The sequence below is a fragment of the Amphiura filiformis genome, chromosome 9 (genome assembly GCF_039555335.1).
Source record: "Amphiura filiformis chromosome 9, Afil_fr2py, whole genome shotgun sequence".
Lineage (NCBI taxonomy): Eukaryota > Metazoa > Echinodermata > Ophiuroidea > Amphilepidida > Amphiuridae > Amphiura > Amphiura filiformis.
In genome coordinates this window covers 44941066-44954636 of record NC_092636.1, presented here as the reverse complement: position 1 = coordinate 44954636, position 13571 = coordinate 44941066, and the positions used below count along the sequence as shown (strand labels likewise).

General features: G+C 38.4%; 1 protein-coding gene across 1 annotated transcript in view; it reads left to right on the top strand.

The window, feature by feature from the left end:
* Positions 1-13571, top strand: part of LOC140161044 (cytoplasmic dynein 2 heavy chain 1-like) — a 141860-nt gene that overhangs the window by 30384 nt on the left and 97905 nt on the right. Inside the window, 8 exon segments of the mRNA XM_072184425.1 lie at positions 614-712; positions 1829-1968; positions 7157-7412; positions 8266-8393; positions 9239-9482; positions 10971-11120; positions 12007-12212; positions 13277-13432. Of these exon segments, the coding sequence (XP_072040526.1) occupies positions 614-712; positions 1829-1968; positions 7157-7412; positions 8266-8393; positions 9239-9482; positions 10971-11120; positions 12007-12212; positions 13277-13432 (1379 nt within the window).

Here is a 13571-nt window from a genome sequence, read left to right as displayed (position 1 = left end):
TATAATTCCAAGAAAAAACTCATGTTTTTTTGGCAATCCAGTCTGTTGCCTTTCTCATTGGTGTATGCCAATCAATCCTTTGTTGGATGGTATGATGTAAACAATTATAGAGGACACTTAGTATGCTACATGTCATGCATGCAACAGGCCCATTCCGCTATGGCCATGTATTATTTGAAACTAGATTATAAGAATACTGTATAGCGTGACTGGTTTGGTAACATTTTCATGCATACAAATATTTTCTTTCGGATCAGGCAGTTACAATATTGTATAAATATGTGAAAATTTCTAGCTTCAAAAAATGTATTGTATCTTCCATACTGGGAATGGGTTATTCCAGTTGAAATCCTTACACCCCCTATGGAAGACATGACTTCAATCTTTCACACAGGGAGTGTGAATTTCAAATGGATTTACCTGAATGGATGATTCCATTTAAAATATACACCCCCTGTGTTAGAGATTAAGGTCATGTCTTCCATAGGGGGTGTATGGATTTCAACTGGAATAGGGCAGTGTTTCCTGATGTGAAAATAACTCATGGTGTAGCAAGAATGCAATGCTGAAGATTAAAATGAGATTTTTTATAAACTTTTTCTTTTGATTTCAGATTGTAAATTTGATGGGTATTGATCTACTGAGACATCAATCGCGATGGAAAGAAGGATTGCAAGAAATCAGAGGAATTATGGCTACACTGGAAAGTCAGGTCAGTTGTGTTCAGAAGTAGACCAAATCATTTGTCGTCTACACTGCGCATATATTTGTGTTATGCTTATAGTGATGACTGAAATACTTACCATTTGTGTTGTGTTGGAACTCATGAAACTATTTGTGCATGACTTTGGTTGTGCGCCATAGTGCGCATTGTGATCGGATTGCTCTCTGATGTTCTAAAAATATGTGATCGAAAAAAACAAATGCAGCCGAAAGGTCAATTTGGACAAAACTGCAGAGTCTCAGTTCCCCAGATTCTTTGGGGAAAAGTCTGACACTTTTAAACACATAAGAGTGTCAGTCGTCAACCTGGACGTTGACCGATTGAAGGAAAAGATTAAGAAAAAAGAAAACAGGTGTTGATATTTATTTAGGGGTTTGAATCAGGCAACCATGGCCCTCTTCCATAATTATGGGAAAAGAGGTGCACATTAGCTATATTAATAAAGTGTGAAACAATTATTGAGATAAAGTATATTAAATAGGTGTGTACTGTTGTTTTAGTGGTAAAAAAGCAGAATGTGCAAATTTACAAAATGTTATAACAGGAAGAATAAAACACATTTTGAATGTGCAAGCTGTATCTAAATGATTGATATCCATCAGTTTTCATTTATAATGGATGAGTTTGACACATCAAAATAAGATCCAAATGATTTGTAGATCAATTGTATAACAAGTCATAAACTATACATTATGGGTATTTCAAGAGTATACAATGTTACATTTTGAAGAGGCAGGCTTTTCAAAATTGATGGGTACCAATCATTTTCATACAGCCTGTATTCTTGAACACTTAAATTATGTGATCACAAACCATTCCAAAGGTTTGCTTGCTGGCAGGCATTCTAGTTCAGAAACAGATTTGTGTGTGTGTGTGAATGCAAATGTGTCACTTTCACCTGACCCTTGGCAGTGCTATGTTAAATTTTGATTGTTTAATTAGTTTTTGTTTTTTTGCATAAAAAAGTAAACAAAGAATGATTTAACCGCACAACATGATCATGTTCTTGAATTCCCTGCCTGATTAATTAAAATTAATCAGGTAGGGAATTCAAATCGATATGATATGAATGATAATCACAGAATTGACATTTGCACTCATTAGGGTTACAAATCAGCTGACATGAAAACCTGGAAGCTACACTGGGACCGGCAGCTGTATAAAGCATTGGAACATCAGTATCAGATGGGATTGGAAGCACTCAATGAAAATCTACCAGAGATCAAGGTGGAAATCACTTTCAGGTAAGTATCATTTAGTTTTTGACACAAATTCATCAGGTTTGGTAATAAACGAATTAAGAGAGTTTTTCTTTTGTCAAAACCAATTTGAAGAAAACTTACTAGTTTTTCTTGCTGACAGTTTCGTCAGTGAGCCACTGACTTTATCAAAGCTTGGTGTTGTTGTGATGATCCAACAGCTGATGAGTGGCGGGAAGTTATGTCACTTCGGTAGCGACGTTAGTCTTGCTAGCAGTCTTCAGAAGAGGATCATACACGTGACTTAGGTTGTAGACCCCCTCGCCTCTGTTCATGACTCCTCGTAGGAAACTCCTGATAGGAAATCAAGATGGATTAAGGAATCAATACAGATCAGAAAAAGTCATGTGTATGATTCTAAGTTTTCTTCAAATTGGTTTTGACAAAAGAAAGAACTCTCTTAAAAAGTCTGATTTAGAGTTGGAGGGTTTTATGGGATCTTCTGTCAGATGAGTATAACAAAAATTATGAAGCTGTCGTCAGGATCAACTGCAATTTCGTCAGGAAAATAATTGTGTACTTATATATTTTTGTTCAAAAAGCTTGTTACTTCAGACCTGCCAACTGTCCCTCATTTTGAAGGACTGTCCCTCATTTGGGATTTTCCAAAGTGAAAATGAGGGACAGTTCTGCTTTCTGAAAATTTAAGTGATGACAAATTTAAATGTAAGAACAGCAGAAAAGGATGCAAATTTCACTTTGAAATATTGCTATAGCATTCTCTTTAGTCCGCTGTGATAAATTTAGACCTGCAAAACCTTACCTGAATTCTGAAAGTATTGCACACCTCAAGTCTTCGAATTTGTTGGTACTTGGTTTGTGTACATGTACAGGGTGTAACAATAAAATTTGTACAATTTTGAAAATAGAATGACACAGGTAATTTTTTGGTTTGATATTTATATGTCTATCAGGATAATTTCTTTAGCCACCAGATAAGCTTTGTTTGAATAAAATCTATGGTATACAAGTGAAGATATGGCCAATTATGTAACCTAGTCTTAAAACCGCTTGGGCCACTTTTGTCTAAGTGTTACAAAAGTGACTGAATAGAGTTGAACCACGGACCAGTTGGACGTTGCTCTTATGATAGGTAGTTTTAAACAATGGGGTATTCGAAGTGGTAGAAATGATTACATAATAGAATATCTCCTTGAGTTTTTGGAAGTCACAACTAAGCACTGACATAACAACCTCATTTGCTAGAAATCGTGGCTGCAGCTCAACAACTTCAACCCCAATTCTCGTTGGAAGAGCGTATTTTTATGTTTGTGACATTCGGTAGCACACGAAGCCAAGCAGAAACCATACGATCGTTTTTAGCTCATTTGCCAAACTCACGTCTTCCATCAAGGCATACAACTACATATAACTATGAGAAGTATCTGGAATTTGTTAACAGAATGCTGGCAATAGTGGTCGCCCCAGAACAGCTAGAAGCCCAGATGAACATAATTTCAAAATTGTATTGTTTTGTACTTATGGATGCAAAAACTGTTCTCAGTTTTACCGATGATATCTCAGGGATATGAGAAATTACTTTATTTATAAGATTATTTGAAAGAAATGTCATGACTTCATTTATAGATTTTAAAGAAATTGGCCTATCATTATTAAGTTCATGTTAATTATATGAAGAAACACCACTTTTGTGTCAGTTCTTTGATGTTTAATGCACGATATGCATATCTACGCGGTTCAAACTTGATATGCGCAAACATGGCAAAAGTGGCCCAACACGTTTTCTGGACGATTTAATTAATCTGACATAACTTTTGAACCCAAGCTAGTAAAGAAACCAACCAAACGTCTTCTTTTAGCCAAGATATTACTGCTTGTATTGCATATAACATTTGTGCCATAACTCATTTAGTTTTTTCCGGAGAAGTCAAAATGCAATTGTATAAATTTTATTGTTACACCCTGTACAAGGTTATGGCCTCAATATCCCTCTTTCTGACTTCAGTAGGTTGGCAGGTCTGTTACTTGCTTGTTAAAAATGGGCGCTTAACATGATGGCTTCATCTGATGTGATCAGCCAATGTCAAATTAATTTGCACTCAGCAGTAAAATGCCCATGGGAAAAAAGTTTCTTTATGTAGGAGTGCAAGAAGAAGTCCATATTTCATGTGTGCTGCACTGAAGTTTTCTGTTCAAGAATGGGGAAAATTATGAATATTTGAATCTGTTACTTACAGGGTTAGTATTATTAGTCAATGTTATTGACATTTGTGTTAACTCAATATAATATACGGTACATAGTTGATATATACCCATTCCTTAAGTTGAGGTTGTTGTAGGTTTTAAATAATTAAGATTTATCACCTCAGAAAATCTTCATGATTAGACTTAATACAATATGTATACAAAATTAAACAGTATTTTACTTACATTAAAGAGTGACTCCGGCAATCATAACATTATGCCTTATATGTAAGAAAAATAATTATCAAGCACGAATCACATGGTTTTATTTAAAACAAACTCATAGTGACCACAAAAACGAATAAAAACATCCATCTCTCAACACGCGATATTCAAAATTCCCGGGCGCCGAAATTGTCGAGTGCAATGACGTCCCAGTATTACAATGGAGGCTGACGACAATTGAACACAAATAATCATTACGTCATTGCACTTAGACAATTTCGGCACGGGAATTTTGAATATCGCGTGTTGAGAGCCGACTGTTTTTATTCGTTTTTATTGTCTCGCCTGAACTTTGTTCAGGATGGGACTTAGTAATCACTATTTCTGTCTGTCCGTCCGTGTGGATGTGTGTAGGGGGGTGTGTGTGGATGTATGTGTGTCCGTCCGGAGCTGTATCTGGGGAACCGTAAGACTTACTGGCGACGCTTACTTGGTGGGAGGAAGGGTATCCAAGTTTGCTCCGTAACCGTATGTTTTCGGTGAAAAATATGCAAATTAACATAGCTAATTTGCATAATTTATGCGAAAATCAGCGCAAATTGATAGCGGAGTTTGTGGACAGACTATCTCAAGATCCGTCGGGCGCATGGGAACGAAACCTGGTGGCAGCTATGATACACATCTGCTGATCACCTGATTAGTTTTTCGAAAAGTATGCGCATTTAGTTGTTAATTTGCATAATTTATGCGGAACGATTCTACAAATATGGTTGGAAATCTGATGATTTTCGCCGTCTGGGGCTGTATCTGGGGATACGTAAGATCCCTAAGCCCTATGATGATGAAACGTGGTAGGGGGTAGTATGACCAGAGGATCTCAACCCGATTCGATTTTCAGCGCAAAATATGGTAATTAAGTACCTAATTTGCATAATTTATGCATAAAATGCAAAAACCTATTTTCTCGGAGACTAGGGGTGACGTTCTCCAAACTTGGTGGGTGGGTGCATCTTCACCCCAGACAGAACAAGTTTGTATTGGTTAGTGGGTCAAGGTCACCCAAGGTCATCCAAGGGTCATCTGAGGTCAAATGACTAAAAACTGTCGTATGGGCACGAAACTTGGTGGAGTACGGTCAACATAATGTGGTAGGGGTAGTATGACCAGAGGATGCACACTAGTACCCCCCCCCCATGTGGCCCCTCCCACACACTCAAAGTTGAGGGGGGGTCACAAATTTAATGAAATATTGTTTTTAGCTGCGGGTAGCAGCTCTATAAGTCACCATGTCTCTCCGTCTGTTAGTCCGTCCGTTAGGAAATTGATTTTTTTTTTTTTTTTTTCAGAAATTTTTTTTTTGAAATGTTTTTTTTTTTTCGAAATTTTTTTTTTCCGAATTTTTTTTTTTTCCTTATTTTTTTTTTTCCTAATTTTTTTTTTGAAATTTTTTTTTCGAAATTTTTTTTTCGAAATTTTTTTTTTTTTTCGATTTTTTTTTTTCGAAATTTATTTTTTCCGAATTTATTTTTTCCCAATTTTTTTTCCTAATTTTTTTTTTTTTTTCCGACTTTTTTTTTGAATTTTTTTTTCCGAAAATTTTTTTTTCCAGAATTTGTCCAAAATCAGTGTCCGAACACTTTTGATGTCAAGACGCTTTGTCCCCGAAAATCGTTTGGACATCAAAAGTGTCCGGAATCGGTGTCCGAACACTTTTGATGTCAAGGCGCTTTGTCCCCGAAAATCGTTTGGGCATCAAAAGTGTCGAAATCGGTGTCCGAACACTTTTGATGTCAAGACGCTTTCTTCCCGAAAATCGTTTGGGCATCAAAAGTGTCCGAAATCGGTTTCAAACACTTTTGATGTCAAGACGCTTTGTCCCCGAAAATCGTTTGGGCATCAAAAGTGTCCAAATCGGTGTCCGAACACTTTTGATGTCAAGGCGCTTTCTTCCCGAAAATCGTTTGGGCATCAAAAGTGTCGAAATCGGTTTCGAACACTTTTGATGTCAAGACGCTTTGTCCCCGAAAATCGTTTGGGCATCAAAAGTGTCCGAAATCGTGTCGAACACTTTTGATGTCAAGCGCTTTCTTCCCGAAAATCGTTTGGGCATCAAAAGTGTCCGAAATCGGTTTCCAAACACTTTTGATGTCAAGACGCTTTGTCCCCGAAAATCGTTTGGGCATCAAAAGTGTGCTGAAATCGGTGTCCGAACACTTTTGATGTCACGACGCCTTCTTCCCGAAAAATCGTTTGGGCATCAAAAGTGTCCAAATCGGTTTCGAACACTTTTGATGTCAAGGCGCTTTGTCCCGTGGATGGAAATACCCTTTCTGGCATTATTTTAAGATGAGCGCCCTCAAAGGATAAGCTCACAGAGGGGTTACAGGTCAAAATAGGGGTCAAACTTGAACCTGCTTCAAAGACACCAACACTGCAAAATTGAATTCCTTGTCCCGCAGCGACCGCTACGGATCCGACGATACTTGTTATATTGCGCATTACATATATCAATTTCGGTCGTGTAGGCCAAGTTATTAGGCCAAAAAAAGACTTTGAAGAATGTCTCTCATTTACTTCTACCAAAAGTAATTGTAAAAGCAGGCGATCGCGAAAGCAGGCGAGACTCGTGGTTCGAGAACCGCCTTGTGGTCAACATGAGTTTGTTTTAAATAAAACCATGTGATTCGTGCTTGATAATTATTTTTCTAAAATATAAGGCATCATGTTATGATTGCCGGAGACTCCCTTTAAAGAGTTGTTCAATTTCTCGTATTGCTTGTATTGCAATTTCTTAACATTTCAGACAACAACACCTCCAATTCCGACCTCCCCAGGAAGAGATCCGAGCTAAATACTACAGAGAAATGAAGAAGTTCATCAGCCTGCCGTATCATTTCCGTGGGGTTTCCGACAGCGGAGATCAACCATTGATATTCCCAGTGATAATAGAGAGGAATGCTGCAAGTTTTGCAACTGTGTATCACAAAGCTGAGGATCTGTTCACCAGATTGTCAGCGACTAAAAGCAATATTTAAGGTATGGCTAAAAAGTGTTTGTGTGTATTTGTGTTTGCATTGTACTTGTGTTTTCTAATCCAATAAGTTGGTATTTTCTGAAGGATGACTTCAACACTCAACTGCTGGTCGACAGCGGTTGCTCTGTCAGAACTAGCAGTTTAACTGTTTTCTTTTTGAATAGTAAAACCCAGACCCCAATGGCCTGTGCTGTCAGGATACCGATGGTCGAGTTTTGAAGCCATCTCTCCTTTAGAGAAAACAAACAAACTGAGGATCATATTCTGCATTGTTTCTGTTAGTAGCCCCAATTATTTCCACTTTTGGATTGGTGTATTTAAAAAACATTTACCATTAATTTTTCACACCCATGTCTGTGCTACACGTCCCTTTTCATTTCATTATCACATTAACTAAGAAACATATTGATAATTTGAAGAGGGATCCTGGAAAGGCATATCTGCATACTGTACTGTTATCACAACCACTGCAGTTATGTTTGCCTGTTTTGTACAACTGAAAATACATTTATGTTTATCGTCTCCAGTTGTGGCAATTGTGATCATCTGTTATGGTGTAATTACTAAAACTGTCATTATTAGGAAATGTAGAGCTAGATTAATGGAACATGGATTTTCATGGAACATAAGGGCCCCAGTTTAAAACAGTGCTTTGTTCACTGATCTGCGCTACCCTATATATCGACTGCTCAGTGCCAGAAGTGGGTAAGTACAATAGCTGCCCTGTGAACATTCGGCAATTTACACACAGTATATTGTATTCATCTACACATGGCAGTTACATGTGGCAGCTATTGCACTTACCACGTCTGGACTGAGCAGTTAATATACTGATACTGCAAATCAATCAAATACAAATGACATGATCTCTCTTGTAGAACTGGGTTGTTATTGGATCCGTGGATCTGGACAAACTCGTTGATGATCATCTACAGAGTGTTGCTGATTGGGAAAGGAACTTCAAAGCTCTGAAAGCTAGGGGAAGAGATGCTGAGAAACTACCCAGGTAAGAGAGCTACAACAAAGTTGGGATAACTACTAATGAGTGTGTATGATATATGTGTTTGGGGTGAGGGGAGGGGCTGAAAGCTAGAGGAGGAGATGCAGAGAAACTACCCAACTAAGAGGGCTATCACAAAGCTTGGATACCTACAAATGGGGGGTGTATATGTGTGTGTGTGTGTGGGGGGGGTCATGATAAGCAATGTAAAAACAGGAGCATCATGCATGGACTAATAAATTATAGTAAAATGGAATTTAAATAAGCATATATTGTTTAGTTTCAAGTCTTGTTACAGACTGTTAAGTGTTGATTCTAAGCTGTGCTGCATACCATATCATGCTCCTTTTTTTGTATTAGACTTCATTGATAGGTTTATCATCATATCATTGTATTTTTTCCCACCCCAAACTCTCTCAAAATATATTTGAAGGTGATAACTAGATAGTTTTCTATGTGTGATTGATGTCCAATGGCTACATGTATATGGAAGACATGACCTTAATCTTCCACACATGGAGTGTGAACTTCAAATGGAGTTACGTGAATGTGTGACTCCATTTGATATATTTCAACAGGAATAGTCCATTTGTTGGAAGAGAGAGAATTTATGCAAATAAACATGTCGTCATTGGGCAGGAAAAAACATATGTGTCATTAGCTCCTGAACATGTAACTGGTTGGCAGTTTTGTTTTAAACATGTTCAGAGGCCACAAACACATAGGAGGTTTTTTCCTGCCCAATGACGATGTGTTGTCTTCATCAATCTTGGAACATTTTGTCTTTCATTGTTTAAATTATATTGAATTTTAAGATATTATTATGATATTGTTATTTAATTAATACACAGCCAAATCAAAGTTGACTGCATTACTGTGTCGTGCATACCAGTCAAAGCCACCATTGATGACCATATCCAGCGACTCTTTGATGCGCTGCTGGCATCTCTGCGACGTTCCATCAACCATCATGTGACAGAGATTGATGCATTCCTTACAAATAGCATGGAGACATTAGCGACAAGACCTCAGACTGTTGCAGAGATTGGCGAGGCTAACCAGAAGCATGCAGAGATTGCAGGCCAGAAACCAGGGGTAAGTTTTGTGGAAATTTTGGGTCAGATGGTAATAGATTCTTGGAATAACTCCAAAATCGCTAACAATAACCCTATCCAATATCCTATCCGAAGTTCAACCTATACCTAAAATGAAAGTGGTGAATGGTATTCTGATATTATACCAGATTCACAATGTATTGCATTTATATTGTCCTCACTTTTGTAAATTCATTTACTAATTGCTGCAACAGATTATTTTCAATGAGGAAAATATGTGTGTGATGCAAAGTTCAGGGACGAGTGATTATACATTGGTTCATCTCAAGTTAGGTAGTGACATAGGTGTATATTTCGCAGTTAATTGTGCAGAGGGTGTACACACATGCGTACAAGGGGGGTTTGCCGGCACTCTTGCAGTGCAACCACGAAAAAGCATTGATATCACTGCCGAAGTTTAGGTGATCCAAAAAAAAAGATATCGGGAAATCAATTTTTGCTTTTGTTTTTCAAATCCTGTTCTCTGTGGTTTGAATGGTGTGCCAACAAATCCTTGCCGATATGAGCAGAGCAATAAGTCGCCAAAAGCAGATTAAATCTGCTGGATTTTGTGAGATTAAAATAATTTGCCCTTTCCACTTTATTTTGATTTCCAACAGGGCACGGTCCTTCACACAGGCGAAGACAAGGGTCTAAATGTACCCTCGACACAGAGTCACGAATACACTGGTATTCTTTTTGAATCTCCAAATCAGTCAACGTTTCTTGTTGTTCATTTAAATACTATTCATGCTGGTGATATGTCTGACCGACGTCACCTTGAGTTTGAGCTTGAGTAAGCTTACCGAATTCACTGTCCGGCGTATTTGATGTCGTCTGCTCACTGACACCGTCGTTTTTACTCTCTTGTTGTTCAGTAACTTGATTATCTTTCACACTTTTCGTCTCTAAATTAGCTAACCGCTTTTGTATGTCTTCGAGAATACTTTTTAAGTCCAAAGACTCGTCCGGCACTGACATATTAGGCGATTTATACGGCCAAAGCCGGGCCAAGTGGCGATTTTGCGCAGGGAAAACACAAGACGGAATCTAGATGTCGTGTCAAAGGTCAAGACACGACATCTAGCCCCAGAGGGCACTGGTCTATCGTAATTACTGTGTGGTATATGTAACACATAAATTGCCAGCAAAACTGAGAAAAAATGATTGGGTAGGAATGTTACACACTTCTTTGTTCTCATACTCATGCAATAACAAAAAAAGTCAACATTGTAAAATACTGTAAAAGTGGAAATTTTCGCACGATTAATTAGTCGCGTATTACCAATTTTGAACTGTTTCCCTTGTTTTTAAATTTGTGATTCTAAGTTTCCTTACATTGACCCATACACAAAAGGAATATATTCACTCATTGTTATTCCATGGCAGCAGCTTGGAATGCGAAAAGTGCGAAAATAAATGTTGCACAAAAATTGTCACTTTTACAGTATTTGATTCTTATTAATTTGGTTGATTTTTGTTTTTGTAGATACGGCCATTGTTTGAGAAGGCTGAGAGCAAGAATCGTTTGCTGCGTTCGGTAGCAGGAGGTGGTATGGAGCAGCTCAGTCAGCTACAGGCACGATGGGAGAAGTTTGAAATCATGATGGAAAGTCATGAGCTCATGGTTAAGGAACAGGTATGTAATTGTCCACGCTATTAAACACAGTATGGAAGGGGACTATAAAATGAGCACTGATGTCTGTGTTGCTCTCTGTGCACAAAATGTTCACCAAAATATTTACCCAAATGTTAACCATTGGCTTCTTTTGTTAATTTCCCCATTGACATGTGTGAGGTCAAAGGTCAACTAGGAGTTACGTAAGGTCATTTTGCAAAAACTTTTACCTTCCATGAAAGCCTGAGACCCGCCATTATTTACTAATCTACTTGATACTGTCAAAAATTTAATCACAATGTACATTTTAGATGTGTGTGTAATTCCACATGTCTGCTGTGTCCCATCACATCAACTCACTGTGGTCGTGTTGTTGTGGTTGACTGACAGGATCGCGGGCATTCGCCACACTGTGTTCATTCACTTGCCTTTATGAGCAGTCAAGATAGTGCAGTGATAGCACATCACCTGCGTTCGAGCCCAGGTGTGGTTTGAAAATGTTCTCCTGAAAATAATTGTGCTAATTTGAAATTCCCCAGGACAAGGAACTAGCTGCTTAGTTGTCTTAGTTTATACACATATATTACTTGGGGAGCTGATTCTGGTATCTGGTTGTGATGGTTATAGACTAGGAGACTGTCCCTATATTGAGTTGCGTCCCTGAATGTTGTTTAATGTTGTATAAGCTGTGCCTTAGGCCACATGGTCAGTGAAAATCTGTAAAGTGTGCAGAGGCGTGTGAGTTAGCATCATGCACTATAAATTTGTAATTATTTTATTTTATATGAGATGTAAATTTACTGTAGAATTCCTTTCATTATTCCCATTGCTCATGATCTTTTCTATGCAACCATCTGCATCATCTTGTCTGCCTGTCTCTTATAAATATCTCTTGACTTTGATACAGGTTGATGTCATGAAGAGCAACGTAGAGTCACGAGTAGAAGCCTTCAGGAATGAGCTGGACAAGTTTGTCGCTCGTTGGAATCACGTCAAACCGAGCGCAGAAGTTGTGGAATCTGGAAGCAAGGAATCCTGCATCACAGCATTGGCCACAGTCAAGGACAAGAAGGCTGAGTTTGAAGAACTTGAGAAGGCGAGAGAGAGTCTTGTGTAAGTGTGCTATCTATACTTGAATTAAAGTAGGGATTCTCAAAAGGCAGCCTGTGGACCTGCAGTGAATGAATGGCCTTTGAGATGCTCTGAAGCGTAAACATAGCAAAACAAGGTGTTGATGGTAAAGGAGTCAAACCTATAGTTTTCACAGGATGGAGTGCCCATCTCTGTTTTGTTAGCGATTAGGCCAGACTCCGCCTTGAATTGTTGCTGTGGGGGGATCGCCACACCTGGTCCATAGCGAGTCTGTTACCTTCCTAGCATTAAAGAATGCTGGTACCCATTTATACACCTGGTGGAGAGGAGTAATGGAGATAAAGTGCCTTACTCAAGGGCACAACTTGATGGCGTCGCCTTGGCTTGAACCCGCAACCTTTTGATTATGAATCGGAGACCATTCCACTTGGCCCTTGAATTAGAACAAAAGTGTTATTTTTAGCCTGTCGTGCACCTACCATATAAATATGGGTGATGACTGGCAAAAGCAGAAAACAAAAATTAAAGTAAATGAAAGCAAAAGTTGCAGGGTAAAATTGAATCTCGATTACAAACTACATTGAAAATGTGCCATCTTGGATGACTAAATCAGACTGTCATAACCGTATGAGGGCAGTATATTTTTCACGTCATTGTGCCGCGGGAGCGAGATGTAGATTTGCGCGAATCAGGGATTTGCGCAAAATTCTCTTGCGAGAATCCAAATGAATTCGCCCGCACTGCCACGGATTTCTAGGCCTGTTCAAGACAGTGTGTTTAGAGTCAATCTGATTGATTTGTACACTTATGTGCAGTGACATATAGCCCCGGGCATATAGCTATAGTTTTGGGCAAGGTTCTTCAGTGGTCTGCCGATTTGGCGCTATTTATAGCGTAAATACGGAAGTAGGGTTTTGATTGCTGATTGAATCACATCATCATCAAATAGACACCTCACTCGCTGATCAAGTCGTGTAGCAACACGTGACTTAGTTCTTTTTATGCGATAATCTAGAAGAACAGTCTGACACCGCTGAAGGAATTTGCTGAATATTATAACTATTTTTGATCTCCTTGTATAACAGGTTTGATTGCAAGCACTTTGAGCTGCCAGAACCTGATTTCTCAGCTGCTGTTGATTTGAAGACTGACATTGATCAGCAAGAAAGCATGTGGACATTGTATGAGGAGTTTAACACAGGGCTCACTGATATAGAGAATCAAGAATGGATCATCTTCAGGTAAGTAGTTTGTAATTAGGAGCTACTTATTCAAACAGTTTGTTCTGAACATAATAGATTCGGAACCAGCATATCTGAAATGAGTATAACAGTGGGTGAAATAGGCTAGTTCTCAGTTTATACTAAAAAATGCCTGAAC